This window comes from Phyllobates terribilis, unplaced genomic scaffold (assembly GCF_046119375.1).
Source record: "Phyllobates terribilis strain yellow unplaced genomic scaffold, ASM4611937v1 Scaffold_167__1_contigs__length_4167997, whole genome shotgun sequence".
Taxonomy (NCBI): Eukaryota; Metazoa; Chordata; class Amphibia; order Anura; family Dendrobatidae; genus Phyllobates; species Phyllobates terribilis.
Genome location: NW_027362927.1, coordinates 656,335 through 672,298, shown reverse-complemented (window position 1 = coordinate 672,298; position 15,964 = coordinate 656,335). Strand labels below are relative to the sequence as shown.

The window sequence follows — 15,964 nt, the reverse complement described above, 5'->3', positions numbered from 1 at the left end:
CTTGCTAAGCCTTCACAAGTAGAAATGAATATAGCCGGCACCTCCCTCTCAGACACACCAGGTATTTATACACCCAGGCCAGAGAGCCAATTAGCTAGAGGGAGGTAGCCGCTAGGTCTTAGAGACAGCCTCTCATCTAAGATGTCTGTAATGCCAAACATAGAGATCTCCTGCAACCAACTGCAGGGCGACTACCTGTCACCTCTGATACACCCGTGACAGTAGGTCAAAGATTGTCATAAGATTTTTTTGTCTCTCTGAGATTTGAAGTTACATTTTAATACAAGTAATTTCATGTCCACGATGCTGTGATCAGGGATAAAAAATGTTTGGCCACAGGTAGCTCTATTCTTTTTTCTTTTATTGGGTGGCGATGAGAATTCATCCTTGTTCTAAATTTTTGCCCTGTCTTCCCTACACACAGACCCTCAGCTGGACATTTGGTACATATAATTAAGTACACTATATTAGATGTAATGCAGCTGAAAGCACCTGGGATCTTGTGGTGCTGATGCGGGTTGGGAATCTTTATCTGGTCAGTGGTCATTATAAATAGACAGGTTTTACATTTTTTCTGGCTGCAGGGAAAAGTTCCTGTAGCTGTTGGAGAGGACTGCCTAAATCACAGAAGTGGGGAGTCTGGAAATATAGATTGTTGTAATTTCCATGCAGCTCCCATTAGCACCTCCAGATTTGGATTTTAGGTGACTACGAGAGGCACCCGATTGCTTTCTTGTTTAGTTTTGAAATCTAGAAGATGATTCCTTGATATTCTGGTGGCTCTTGCAATCTGGTTTTCAATTCTTGTTTGGTGGTAGCCCTGGTTCAAAAAGGTGTTTCTGAGGCCACCAAGGTGTTTGCCTCTGTCCATAGCGTTGGAACATATCCAATTGTATCGGATGGCCTGGCTGTAGCCAATAGAGGTTATGTGTTTTGTATGGAAACGGACCCATTTAAGGGATGTTGGACGGTCAACTGGCTTCTGGTACATGGACGTCTCTATTTCATTGTTCTGTAACTTAATGATGGCGTCCAAAAAGTTCATTTCAGTACAGAAGTAGTTGAGTGTTAAGTTGATGGTGGGATTAAATTGATTAAAGTGTTCAAGGAACTTCTTTAGCTGTTGCTCAGATTATGTCCAGATGATTAAACTATCGTCAATGTAACGGTAGTAGGCCAGAGGCCTGATGTGACATGAGGACAAGAAGTCACATTCAAGCTTGGTCATGAAAATTAAGATACTGTTAAGCCATTATACTTCCTATTTCTGTATCAGTCTCCTGTAGATATATGTGGTTATCAAATTCAAAGTAATCGTGGGTGAGGATGAATTTTGTAAGTTTCACCAAAAAGGTGAAACTATCCTCTCCATCCGTTTGCCTTCTCTTCCATCAACTTTTCCTTCTTCCACAATTAGGTTTCTGGGAAATTATACTTTTTATTCCTTTTATTTTTGATTCTTCTTAGCTTGACTTCTTTGCCCTATATGAATGTGTTTTAGTTTCTCACCCAGAGTTTTTGTATCTTACTTCACACTTTCCTTTCCCCTTGTTGACAGTGTGTTGTGGCCTCCCCTCTGGTTCCTCGGGAGGTACAAGAAACCCCTCAATGGCCTATTACGGAGTTAGATCCGAGGTGGTGTTTTAAGTTGGGCAGCTAGGGTCTTTTTAGTCTATACAGAGACCAGTTGGGTGTAGTTGCGGCGTTTTCCCGTGTGGGTTCTCCGGTGGCTATCAAAATGCGCTTTCTGGTTAAAACATTTTCCACATTCTGAACATGAAAATGGCTTCTCCCCTGTGTGAGTTCTTTGATGTCTGACAAGATCTGATTTCCTTGTAAAACATTTTCCACATTCTGAACATGAAAATGGCTTCTCCCCTGTGTGAATTCTGTGATGTATAACAACTTCTGATTCATGGTTAAAACATTTCCCACATTCTGAACATGAAAAAGGCTTCTTTCCTGTGTGAGTTCTCTGATGTTTGACAAGATTTGATTTCTTTGCAAAACATTTCCCACATTCTGAACATGAAAATGGCTTCTCCCCTGTGTGAGTTCTCTGATGTGCAATAAGATTTGATTTATTTGCAAAACATTTCTCACATTCTGAACATGAAAAAGGCTTATCCCTTATGTGAGTTCTCTGATGTTTGACAAGATTTGATTTCCTTGTAAAACATTTTCCACATTCTGAACATGAAAATGGCTTCTCCCCTGTGTGGGTCCTTTGGTGTATTACAACATCTGATTCATGGGTAAAACATTTCCCACATTCTGAACATGAAAAAGGCTTCTCCCCTGTGTGAGTTCTCTGATGTTTGATAAGATGTGATTTCTCTGTAAAATGTTTCCCACATTCTGAACATGAAAATGGCTTCTCCCCTGTGTGAGTTCTCTGATGTGAGATAAGATATGATTTATTTGCAAAACATTTCTCACATTCTGAACATGAAAATGGCTTCTCCCCTGTGTGAGTGCTCTGATGTTTGATAAGATTTGACTTCTTTGCAAAACATTTCCCACATTCTAAACATGAAAATGGTTTCTCCCCTGTGTGAGTTCTCTGATGTTTGTTCAGATCTGATTTCCCTGTAAAACATTTTCCACATTCTGAACAGAAAAAAGGCTTCTCCCCTGTGTGAGTTCTCTGATGTACGATAATATTTGATTTCCTTGTAAAACATTTTCCACATTCTGAACAGGAAAAAGGCTTCTCCCCTGTGTGAGTTCTCAGATGTTGGGTTAGCCTTGATTTCTCTTTAAAACATTTCCGACATTCTGAACATGAAAATGGTTTCCCCCCTGTGTGACTTCTCTGGTGACTAACAAGATCTGATTTCTGGTTAAAACATTTCCCCTGCTTGAAACAAAAAAATCTATTCTCTGCTGTGTACGTTTTTTGAGGTTTAAGAAAAGACTTTTTGAGAAGACTATTTCCATATTCTGAACGTGAAAATGGCTTTGTTGCTTTAGGTGCAGTTTGTTTCTTAATGCCTCTTTTGTGACTATGATTTTCCTTAGTAGTCAGTAATGAATCAGAAGACAGGACCTGTTTTAAAGAATCAGATGACAGATCTTTGCTGTGAAGGGATGATGGTAAATCTGGAGTAATGGCATTCACTTCAATTGTATCCTGTGGTATCTCAAGATCATCGGATTTAAAAATTGAAGATGTCAGCTGTCCCTCTGATCTCCTGGCACAGTCATCTGCCAAGAATAAAACCAATTATTATTTTTGAATAAAATATCCTTGAGTTTTATATTTTTGAGCATTTCTACTTAAAGTGTCTGTAGAAATGGCAAGTTATGTAAAAACATTGAAAGATTTACCAAGACAATGACAGTTCACAGTCTAATAGAAAACCCCATAGGATTAACCAGTACAGCGTGGTGTCCAACTGTTTGCTCATTCTGGATCCCAAATATGGAATAAAAAGCCACCAAATGATGTTATGTAGGTGAAAATAATACCAATAAAAACTTCCACTCATCTTACAATAAACAAGTCCCCACTCAGGTCTATCATCTGTCAGTGGAAAAACAGAAGTTTCCACATTATTAGGGTCTCAAAGGCTCTTGAAAAGCAACATGGCTTCCATAAACCAATCCAGCAATATCCACTCTCCCAAAGTCAAATCTCCCCCTCACTTCTGAGCCTTGCAGTGCGCCCAAACCACATTTAGCATCCATGTATTTGGCATTACTATAATGAGAAGAACTCACTTAATTTACGGTGTGTGTCCCCTGGAGCACAATCTGGGCACTATGTGTTGGGCAATAAAATAGTATATTTGCAATTTTCACGCTCCAACATCCACTGCGTGCTAATTTCCGGAAAGTGGTTTTGCAGTCAAAATAGTCACTACTCCTATAGATTAATTCACTGAGGGTTATAATATTCAAAATTGAGTCACTTTATGAGAATTTCTACTGCTCTGGTTTTCTGCCATTTTGTCATATTAGGGCTTCTACAAATGGTGTGACCCATCTCTTCTGAGATCCGCTGCTGCGACGTCTGCTTCTTTCACCATACCTGTCCTCATTCATTCTGCAGAGAATCTGACTTTAAGGTGTATGTAATCAAATGCCCATGTTGTCTACTATTCGTAGGGGAAACTACTCAACACATCAGGGACCATATTGCCAGCCATAAATCCACGATTCATTGCGGCAAAACCTTGTTACCACTATCCCATCATTTCTCCAGCGCCAGGCATGCAGTATCACAACTCAGGTTCCAGGTGATCGAACAAGTACCCAGACGAGGTGGTAACCATATTAAACTCCTTAAACAACGGGAGTGGTTCTGGATACACACCCTCCAGACACTGACAGAGGGTCTCAACCATGAAATAGATTGGCTAACCTGATCATCTTTTTTTCAGACACACTAGATCAGCTCTACAACCTCTCCTATTCCTCCTCTCCAGGTGAGTTCCAGAAACCCCCTTCCCGTCTCTCCTGGCTTCCCCCTCCTATCTCCGTCTCCACCCCTTCCCCTCACCCTCTTACACACAGCTCCCATATATCATTCTAGCAAACGTAATTACATACAAGGGGCATGGCCTCACACTATTTAGTTTCATACAGGACTCCATACATTCCTTACACCCCCCTCCATTATTCCTTTCATCCACAGCACCAATTGACCAAACCAGCACAATTTTATTCCCCCACCCAGATCAACCTCAATTTTGCCCCTCATCGATACACCATGATGACAACATAACAGAACTGAGTATGTATAATAATTCACTAGCGCAGGAATAAGGCTGGAGATATACTAATGAGATACTAAAAAATTTGTATATTTTATCGGTTTAAAATGGATTACACCACGAACGTGCCATAATAAGCACTTTTCTCTCCAAGTCATCCCTGGACTGTTTCCAGAGGTAATTGATTTAATTAAAAGTTACAATTCCTAATAAAATTATATGTTTTTTATTCTAACCTATTTTACCTTACCTATATTGTTTCTTTGATTCTCCAAGTCAAGGGACCAAAAAAACCACTTGGACAATCGTAACTCGCTTCCTAAAAAGCTATCTACCAACATCCTCTTTTTCTTCCAGGTAGGTGTGGTACCACCAAACCCTTACCTGTAGACATAATTTTGGAATTAACTAATTTTCAATATTTTAGCTTTCTCTACCACCGAGAAAATACACCAACACAGAGGACCACTAACCATCCTTCCTTCCTCACCAGCAGGTAAGATCGGTTACTCCTCAATCAGACCTGCTATCTTCACACCACATTCTAAACCATTTGTCTTCAAACTAGGAAAGAAACTACTAAACCTCAACCGGACAAATTATCTGAAATACAGGAGGAAAATTACTATCCCACCACTCTTCCCTCCACGTTTGACCGTATCTCCGACAGGCTATATTTTATCCTATTTATACCCCTGATTTAACTTTTGTAATGTATTTTAAACAAATACTAATACATTCGTATATTTTATCTCATTAGTATATCTCCAGTCTTATTCCAGCGCTAGTGAATTATTATACATACTTTGTACATTCACTTTCCCCGACAGTGTGAGGATACTGTCCCACTTGCAGCAGGAATAATAGGCCTACCTGCCAGCGCTACTCCTCTCTAAAAGAATTAACATAACAGAACTATCGCATATAGCCTAACGAGCATGCGCATTCTTCACCAGACGCCATGGATGTGCTACACGTGACACGGCCATACGGGAGAACAGGCCTGCCCCAACAGACCCACTCTCCCTGCCACATCACCTGCCTGTGACGCAACTTCCAGGGGGGGGGGGGGCGAGTTTGAGCGCACGCACTTACGGTCTGGCGGTAATCACGGAAACATACATAAACCCTCCAACCGCAACAAGAGACCGATGCACAAGATGAAGGTGCGGGAGCGCCTGTTCACAGCTCCATTAAAAGGTACCCAGCACATTTTGAGCAGTCAGGCAAGCCACCTGGCCACATGCCTCTATACTGATCTGTTTGGGGACCTGTACTCCCTATATGTCTCTGCCCTGTTACTTAATAAGCTTTATTACTTAGCTTAGTGGGGACCTATATTCCTCATATGTCTCTGCCCTATACCTAACATAACTTTATACGCATCTATTTGGTGACCCATTTTCCTTATGTCTCTGCCCTGATACCTAACTTTTTTACCACCTTTGCTCTATCATTCTTCTCCTTGGCCCTCCTCCGGCTCCTTTGCTCCTCCACTTAATCATTAATCTTTTTGCTTCCATTGTCCCATCTTTTTACCAATGACTTACCATGCGCCCAGAATATCAGCAATACTTACCTGCAGGACGGATGTCCTAGAAGCCGCTGAAGATTGTGCGACAGTTACAAGTACATTCATTATGAGCATATGAAAGGCTCATGTATATAATTTCAGTATATATCTAAATATGTATATGTGTCTTCACAGCGACATTATGAATAAGACTCTGGCAGGGTCGAAACGTTAAAATTGATATGTGTCGCATATCCCTGCACCTTTTTAGGTCAGCGCTTATGTCTGAATCACCATATGTGAAATAAACTGTTTGCATACCAAAAGGATTGTGCGGTGAATCACTACCTACAGATATTCATTCTGCAGGCGGCGCTGGTGATGGAGGAGACGTCAGAACCAGAAGTTCTGGGCGGCGCAGGCTCTGTCCAGCCACTAAGATTAGGGTTGCTGGGACCAGTAGTACCATCCTGTCTGGCAGTATGGGTGTGTGTGCTGTCCAGCTGGAGTAATCTGCTCCCTGCTTCAGCCATTTGGAAAGCACCGCACCCTACTAAAGCTGGAAGCATATTGCTGGAAGCTGCCAGATACAGCCTTGGTCTCCTCTGGGTCAGTCCTCTGTGCTCAGCTCCCGGCTTGTGTATTTGTTTCCTCTTGTGACCTCGGCCCGTTTACTGACTACTCTTGTGTCTTCTAATTTTGTATTTTCTCTGCTCTCCTGGTTCTGACCCGGCTACCTGACTATTCTTCTTTCCATCTCACTCCACAGAACAGCAGGTAACACCGTGGCCCAAGCCTAGGGGTCTCTGTGTAACTCCAAATCCATGTAAAGGGGTTAAAGAATGTTGAGCCAAGCAATCCCTGGGCTCTAGAAAACAGAGGAGATAGTGCTAAACCTGTTCGTGGTGGCCATGTTTGAGCTGCCAGGTGACCATGAACAGTGCTCCCAATACATTGTGTCTGCAAACTATTCCAGCAAAATCTGCTTTCAAATAGCTAAATGTTGCTCCTTTCCTTCTTAACCTGCCATGTGCTCAGACAGTTGTATACAACCATATATAGGGGATTGTGGGATCAAGAGCCACCATGGGCAGCACGGTGGCTCTGTGGTTAGCACTGCAGCCTTAGAAAAATCCGGAACCCCCGGCGAAACGCGTGTCAGGGACGACTCCTGATAGTTTCATCAGACAGTATTATGCCATATTTGACCGCACTATAGAGTGCTGCATAAAACCAAATTTACCCCGTTTTAGTTGTCAGCTCTGTTAGATCTGACAGACTGCTGACATAGTTGAAATGGTCTCTCATGCTGATCATACCCACACACGTGTTGACAGAGTGGGAGAGGCCGATAGTGGCATATGCTAGCCGCATCGGATATCTAAATCTGCAGAAAGAGTGTTGGATCTCCTGCACAACCAGGAGATCGTGACTTAGTTGGATCGCTTGCTTCTCCTGCTGACCATCAATTCTTGTGCAGACAGTGTGAGAGAGACTGTCAGTGGCATAGCTGAGCCACTTGTGCTCTTAAGCTGGCTAAGTCTGTTATATTGCCGGAGTTATTTCACTGCTGACAGCACGACTGGAGCTGCGAGTGGAATTATTAAGGATCCATTACACAGATTATGTGACAGGTGCAATAGTGTACCCTGATAACCTCTGTACAAGGGCTCATTACACTTATATCTATCAGACCTGCCACACTTTTGAAGTCACTTTATAATATGGGGAGTGTATCCAACGGGCTAGGAGAATTTTTTACTATTGAATTCACACTGGCAAATTGAGCCTTTATTTATTAAAATCTCTCCTGGCTGAGGATACTATCATAATTCAGCACACCCTTGATATAATCTATGGCATTCATTTTGTAAGCATAAACCCAGCCATCAATTATAAGGGACATTGGCTAGGGGCTTATTTTATTAATAATTTGATTCACCGTCTGACTCTATCAGTAATTTAGTGGATCATGACTCCATTTATATAATCATGATCCATTATACATTCCTAATGGGAAGTATGATTTACTAGGTTTTAATATTATTATTTAATAAAGAATTTCACTTTTACTCACACCCTTTTCCCTTTCCTAATTCTTAACTTGTAATATGGTGGTGTTCACCTTTGTGAGTACTGTCTGATGAGATCAGACAATACTTTGATTATAGAATTGCAGCCTTGCAGCGCTGGGGTCCTGGGTTCAAATCCCACCAATGACAACAAAGGAGTTTGTATGTTCTCCCTGTGTTTGCGTGGGTTTCCTCCAGGTTGTCCGGTTTCCTCCCACACTCCAAAGACATCCTGATAGGGAATTTAGATTGTCAGCCCCAATGAGAACAGTGCCAATAAGGTCTGTAAAGCGCTGTGGAATTAATGACGGTATATAAGCGAGTAAAATAAATAAATAAGCTGGAAAATAATTAGTAAGGTCCATTTGCTTCCTATTATCCTTTGTGAAGAATTCCAAACTTATCACCACATAAAGTGACACACGTCAGATTTAAAAAATGGGGCCTGATTAGGAACACAAAACTGTCTGCGGAGTGCGAAGGAACCTGTGAAAAAAATAATTTTTTTAATCTGTTACATCCCCAACAACAACCTATGTATAAGGGGAGAACTCCAACACTAAAACCGGAGTTGCACTCATTTATGGTGGACCATTGGAGCTACTATGAGTCCTGACCAGAAGAGTAGAGAAAGTATTAGCGCCCCCATTTCAGGAGAGATTGTGCAGTAATCTGAATTCCTTAGGATCGAAAACATAATGGAATTTAGGACGTTGAGTGAATCCATGAAACCAGGGCTGGAGCCAACACATCTCCTGCAGGCGGGAATAAATGTATATTACAGCCATCAGCCGCGCACAGCTTAGAGATATATCATGGCACAGGTGTAATGTTTTTATGTAGTTTATCACAATCCTGTATGAAGTTAGTTGGTTTTAAAATAAAGTGTAAAGTCAGGATAAAGGGAAACTCTGCTGTTATTGTACAGAAATTCACACTTGGCCTCACTGCACATTTAATGTTGTCGATCATAAAAGTGAAGTTTGGCCAGAAAGACTGGACCTGGTCTTGTAGGAACCATATGAGAACATTCAGCGGCACAGAAGGGAGAGAAGGTAGATTCATCCAATAAGATATCAGGGATCTAGGAAGGAACAGCATCATTACCCTCCACTTTCTCTTACAGGCCCATCAGAATATTTTTCTTCAAGTGATTTTCTAACTTGTCAGCACTTTCTACGTACGCTGTCATCTGGGCAGGTAACGGTCAGCATCTTCTAATTCCAGGGGGTAGGTGGATCTTTCAGATTGTAAGTTCCATAGAAAAGAGCTTTCACAATTTCCCCAAGTAATTAGAACATTTTTCATATGGAGGCGAATGTTATGCTCTAGTGGCAAAATGGCGATCACACGATTGTGATATGGCCGGACTACATTACCGATAAAGCAGCCATAGCTGGTGACAGACAAGAATCTGTCACTTCTCTGCATTTAGTGGTCACTACTCACCTGTGTAGTCATATGTAGGAAACTCCTCTTTACACCGCTCATCACCCCATACATATGTCTCTGTAGTATTAATATGGGTCAGATCTTCACCCTGAAACAAATATTGTAAAAGTCACAGACAGATGGAGAAGTCCCATCTATGATCAGCTCTAATCCTGTCATCTCCACGGTCCTCATTACACAAATATAAAACATATAATACTGGTGGATAAAACAAGACTGAACACAAGACCTTCACAGCCATCTACACATCATAGGGGAGATCTCATGACACCTTCTCTCCATCTACCTGATGATCCTGAGGAACATTAGGATCTTCTTGTTTACAGTCCTGTGGAAGAAGAGGACGGGGACATCTCTCTGGTGTTGTCCTCTTACTGGATAGATCTGGAGGAAACACATACAGGGACTGAATTCATTCTTTACATGCAGATAATTATAGGCCGTGTGTATTTAGTCCTGTCTATTACCTGGTGATGTGAGGGGCTGGGGAACCTCCATCATGACGCCCTTGTACAGATCTTTGTGTCCTTCTAAATACTCCCACTCCTCCTTGGAGAAATAGACGGCGACATCCTGACACCTTATAGGAACCTGACACATACAATGATACCGTCATCCCCCCAATCCCTTAACAGTGTTACTGTATAATGTCCCAGCATTCCCAGCAGTGTCACCTCTCCAGTCAGCAGCTCAATCATCTTATAGGTGAGTTCTACGATCTTCTGGTCATTGATGTCCTCATGTATCAGGGGGTGAGGTGGAGGCCCTGTGATTGGGCTCAGGGGTCTTCCCCATCCCTCAGACACAGGGTCCTGACAGCGCTCACTAGAGGTCTTCTTCACTACTGTGTAATCCTGGTTATGGAGAGACACATTAATAAATCTCACTATAGACATTTCCAGAGTCCTCACCTCTCCAGTTCTGTCCATCTGTTATTCCCATAGATAAGAATGATGTAATGTGACGTCATCAGAATCTCTCACCTCTCCAGTAAGCCGGAAGATGATCTCTAGGGTGAGGTGTAATATCCTCTCCGCCATCTTGTCTCTGTCCATATCCATCCTTGATGGGTGATTCACAAAAATTCTGTCAATATAGAAGATGTCCACTGAGAGGATCTGATATTGTAGTGACCTAAATAGGAAGACAATGAGACGATGGAACATCATAAAGAATTCCGTGCAATAATACAATTACTGGAGACAATAAGGGAAGTATATCAGGAGTTAGAAGGTGCAGATGTTGTATTCTCTAGTCTTGTATGGATTTGAACATAAGTTGAATTGCAGAAAAAGACATCTCCTCCATGCTCCCAATCACTGGCTAAGTTGACCACTGCTTAGCCAACTGATTAGCGGTAGCTGTAATCACAAGTACGCAGGAAATACAGAGACTGGTGGGGGACCCAAGCAGCAATGGTATTCTTATTGGTTTACAACATTCTGCTTTTTACCCTGTCATGTACTAATGAAACCTATATATTTTAGGCCACAGACAACAAGCAGTTTCTTCCTCGGAGTCTGCAGCTGAATAAGTTTCTCATAGACTTATCTTCCATAACGTTAATTATCGTCTCATTTACCGACATTGGAATTGGCATTATCAATACTGCAGGAGATATTCATTACACGTGATATGAGAAATAACTACTTCATGATGAGGATGACATCTTCTACTATAACTCCAGAAACATATTTGGCCAGAGTCCTTCACTGACTTCATCACCACTAGTCATCTATATGAAAGTTTTCCATCTTTCCCCGGCTGTAATCTTTTTATCAAATTAGATCTCATGTATAAAAGTTTGCTTGTAAGAACACCAACACAGGAGTGATTTGAAGCTAATGTCTCCATGTACGGTGTTTTTTTTTTCTGGATAGGTCATAGAAAATATTAAAAATCTCTGAAGTTAATAGCCTCCCTCCTTCCCTCTGTCATCTGCAATCTGATCAGACACTCTTAGGTGGAGGATTGTACAAATTACACTGGTCAACAAATTGTAACTTTTTTTCTGTTTCCTGTTTTAAAATATGTTGTCCATGTATTTTGAGGAGCTGATTTCAGAAATGTAAATCAGAATTTCTGTAGCATGTACCATTCCCGAGATAGTTTAAGTTTATGATTCTAATGATAAGGACAGTACATAAATTGGCACTTATATTAAACTTTTTATTTCAGAAGCGTATTTTTTGTAGAAATAACCAATAAAAATTCATAATATGGACTCTCTTTATTATAATATACAGCACTTAAGTCCTGTCCAATCATGCATTGCATTAGTTGTGCACTCTCAGGCACGTCCAGACACAACTGTCAGACTTTGGTAGCATTATATAATAGCAGCAGTAACGACGCTGTAATCTTCATGAGTTTCTTCTGTTTTGAGAAAATTTCATAAAGGAGCAAAACTGTTTAATAAGTAATGAGTTGTAGAATATCGCGTCAATGTCGCAATAGTAATGAGCTCTTTTGTTATATATGTGGAGATTATACCCTTAAAGCCCAGAAAAGGAGTATAACTGCAGTTGTTAAGAAGGCATAGGAGTTATATTTTGGATGCTAAATTGGTGACCAAGACAGAGCAAGGGCTACTCATATATGCTGCTCATCTTGCACTACGAGTTTGAGGTCTTGGCTGAAGGGTGTGCGACCATAGATGCCGTTTGTCATTCCAATGATCGGGAGGGAGCAGAAGGACCATATAACCGATTGTTACTTCTGCACGATGAATGTATCCGGTTTTTCCTTCTAAGAACAGGAGGTCTATTGAATATCCCAACCTTGCTTCTGCAATTTGACCAGTGGCGCACGATGAAAGTCTGCCAGTTCCAAAACCACCGCCGGTGTGGAGAATAGAAGAGGGCGATGAAATGATGGTTGATTCATTAGAGATGGAACCTGCTGCTGATTCAGATTTCGAACCATCAATATCAACTGCTCCACGTTTAATATCTCAAGCAAGACTCAACGATCTGGTTAGAGATTTGGGTTTATCAAAGAGTCAGGCAGAACTACTTGGATCAAGGTTGCAAGGGTGGCATCTGTTGCAGCCAGGTACAGAAATTTCAGTATTTTGCAGTCATCATGAAGATTTAACCAAATATTTCAGTCAACCTGACTGTCTCACTTTTTGCAGTGATATTACTGGATTGTTTTCTGTCCTTGGAGTTGACCATGACCCAAGGGAATGGCGACTGTTCATTGATTCATTGGCCTTAAGTTTGAAGGCTGTCTTGCTACACAATGGCAATGTCTACTCTTCGATCCCTTTTGCACATGTCGATCAGTATGAAGGAGACCTATGAGAATATGCAGATGCACATTCAATACTCAAGGTACAAATGGAATATATGTGGTGATCTCAAGGTAGTTGCAATTTTATTAGGTTTACAGATGGGATACACTAAGTACTGTTGTTTCCTTTGGGAATGGGACAGTCGCGCAAGAGACTCGCATTATATCAGGAAGGACTGGCCACTACGCAATAAATTTATTCCAGGGCAGAAGAATGTTAAACACGAACCATTGGTAGATGAAAAGATGATATTCTTTCCACCTTTGCACATCAAACTGGGATTAATGAAGAACTTTGTCAAAGCAATGAACAAGCAAACTGAAGTCTTTGCTTACTTGCGACAGAAGTTTCCATGCATCAGTGATGCAAAGATAAAAGAGGGTGTTTTCATTGGCCCACAAATCCGAGAGCTAGTAAATGATAGTAAGGCTAAGTGCCCACGATGCAGAAATGCTGCATATTTTTTCCACATCTCCCTGGCAGGAAAAAAGCATGCGTTTTTTTACATACGTTTTTCCTGCCAGGTAGAAGCATTTGTCAAGCGTTTTTGCATGCATTTCCGCATGCGGGTTATCAAGCTCTTTTCCAAGCGATTTTAGCATCACTTGGAAAAGTGCTTGACAACTTGATCACACTATATAAATCCATGCAACCGGCATGGATTTATATAGTGTGACCAAGTAATAGTAAAAAAAAAAGAATAAGAATGGTAAAAAATAAAAATTATACTTACCTTCCGATGGCCCCCGGTCTCCTCAGCGATGCGACCGGTGTGTTGGGCAGCTCGTGATGGTCTAAAAGGACCTTCCATGAGCCGCCCAACACACCGGACGAATCGCTGAGGAGACCGGGGGCCACCGGAAGGCAAGTATAATCTTTATTTTTTATTTTAAATTCTTTTTTTCACAGGTACTATGGTACCCGGGTCTGCTTGAAAAACGCATAGTGGGCATGCAGCCTTTCTTTGATGGTCTTCTGCATGGTGCAGAACATGTAGCATGGTCGGCCTTCAAGAATGTCGTTTTCAACTTTCTAGGCAACTACAAGGTGCCAAACTATGCTGAACAGTTTGAAAGTTTTCTTCAGGCTTACAAGTCAATGAAGTGCAACATATCACTTAAAATACATTTCCTTCATTCACACATTGACTTTTTCCCAACAAACCTAGGCACTGTAAGTGATGAACATGGTGAAAGGTTTCATCAAGACATTTCCCAGATGGAAAAAAGGTACCAGGGGAGGTGGAGGCCCTCGATGCTGGGTGACTATTGTTGGAATCTTGCCTGTGAATTATGGGACAGTGATTATAAAGAAAATCAATGGCAAAACATTTCTAAACTTGATCGCTGTTTCTGACTTTTGAATTCGGAATATCACATGCCACCACAAATTTGACAGTATTCAATGCATACATAATTGCATTTTTCTCAAAAATCTTACGTGATAGAGCAATTCTGAAGTTATTTCTCAGCATGACAATTCCGATAAGATTCACCCAATTTCATGCCGGAAACAAAAGCCTTGTTGAACAGTGTTACCTATAGTGTGAAGTGAACCAGCCTAATCAACATGCAGGCCGTCCCTTGTGAAGTAAGAGGATTAAAGTAGACACCTCACAAGGTTTTCCAGTAAGACAAACAGCTGACAGTCTCCAAGACTTAGACAAGAAACTAATACCAGTAGGAAATTGAATGTGGCCAAACAGTGAATCAGCTTAATTAACATGCAAGAGGTTCTTGTAGGGAAAAGACTATGAGGATGTGTATTGTGCATAGACAAAGAGTGCAGATTAACCTATCTGTTCAGACAGGAAAAGGTCTATCAAGGATAAAAGGGATATCTCACACTCTTTAGAAATAGCCATGTTCACCCAGCATACACATTCCTTTCATCAGCAGAGCTTCAGCAGTCAGGAAGTCTCCGAATGAAAATATAGAATATTAGAATTTACAAAAATCTGATATTAATGAGACATACATTTCCAGCACCGGGGCTAGCCAGAGAAAAGGATACATATTTTCTCATAACTGTAGCCCCTCTGCCAATGAGCCATAAAGGCACAGTGGCCACATAACTGACAACAGCTATGCCATTTTTGGTCTCTAAGTAAAAATAAAATCCTGATGGAAAGTATGGTGTCAATCTACAACTTCTGCGATCATCCAGAGAGGCGTTATCACATAAGTTGGGGATTCCATAAAATCATGAAGTGCTGAGACCAGCCCACAACCTGGCCCATGTATGAGAGATACACATCATGTATGCAGGAACCCCCGTTCACAAAATGGCCATTTGAAGTGCTCTCCTTCAGCTAAACTGAATCGTCTCTGCGATCGGTGTAGCAAGTTCTCTTGTTAATCCCTTTTATTTTCTGTAACTGTATATGCTGTAGGTACTGTGGGAGTATTTTATCTAGAGGCTTAATGACCGCGGTCACCGCTACGACCAGGCCTAGCCAATGCTAGCCCCTGTTTCAGCTAGATGTGTGTCCTCGGACACACATTCATACCAACATAGCAATGTAGGTTGAATAAAGACCTAGGTGCATCCAGTTCAACCTTCCTTATCTTTTTATACATCCTACAGTCTTGTTTGCTTTTGTGGCTGCTGCTTGACATTAAGTACTGCTGCTCAGCTTACTTGTACCCAGAATACCCAAGTCCTTCTCCTGTTCTGTAGTCCCAAGTATACTCCCATATAATGTATATGCAGCAATAGAATTACTCCGACCTAGTTGCATTACTCTACATTAAACCTCATCCGCCAAGTGTTTGCCCATTCAGTCATCTTATCCAGATCGTTCAGCAATATCATAATGTCAAGATCAGATTTTAACATTCTACATAGTTTGATGTCGTCAGCAAAAACTGACACTTTACTCTCAATCCCATCCCCAAGGTCATTAATAAAGAGG

The 15,964-nt window shown here is 41.3% G+C and overlaps 1 protein-coding gene across 1 annotated transcript; it reads right to left on the bottom strand.

Moving 5' to 3' along the window:
• Positions 1-253: 253 nt before the first annotated feature.
• On the bottom strand, positions 254-14,234 carry LOC141207909 (uncharacterized). Its single transcript, XM_073664471.1, has 7 exons — positions 14,215-14,234; positions 10,739-10,889; positions 10,430-10,609; positions 10,223-10,346; positions 10,042-10,139; positions 9,753-9,843; positions 254-3,207 (listed from the first exon to the last, which is right to left on the bottom strand). Exons 2-7 carry the CDS (start codon positions 10,814-10,816, stop codon positions 1,673-1,675), a joined length of 2,106 nt encoding a protein of 701 aa, XP_073520572.1. The 5' UTR covers positions 10,817-10,889; positions 14,215-14,234; the 3' UTR covers positions 254-1,672.
• Positions 14,235-15,964: the final 1,730 nt, after the last annotated feature.

What these genes read in the sequence shown, in the direction of transcription:
- LOC141207909 (XM_073664471.1), bottom strand. Translation starts at nt 10,816, where the DNA reads ATGGATATGGACAGAGACAAGATGGCGGAGAGGATATTACACCTCACC. An exon ending in CCAGCCCCTCACATCACCAG is followed by an intron (nt 10,140 to 10,222) that starts GTAATAGACAGG and finishes TGTTTCCTCCAG; the next exon opens with ATCTATCCAGTAAGAGGACA. An exon ending in ATGTTCCTCAGGATCATCAG is followed by an intron (nt 9,844 to 10,041) that starts GTAGATGGAGAG and finishes TATTTGTTTCAG; the next exon opens with GGTGAAGATCTGACCCATAT.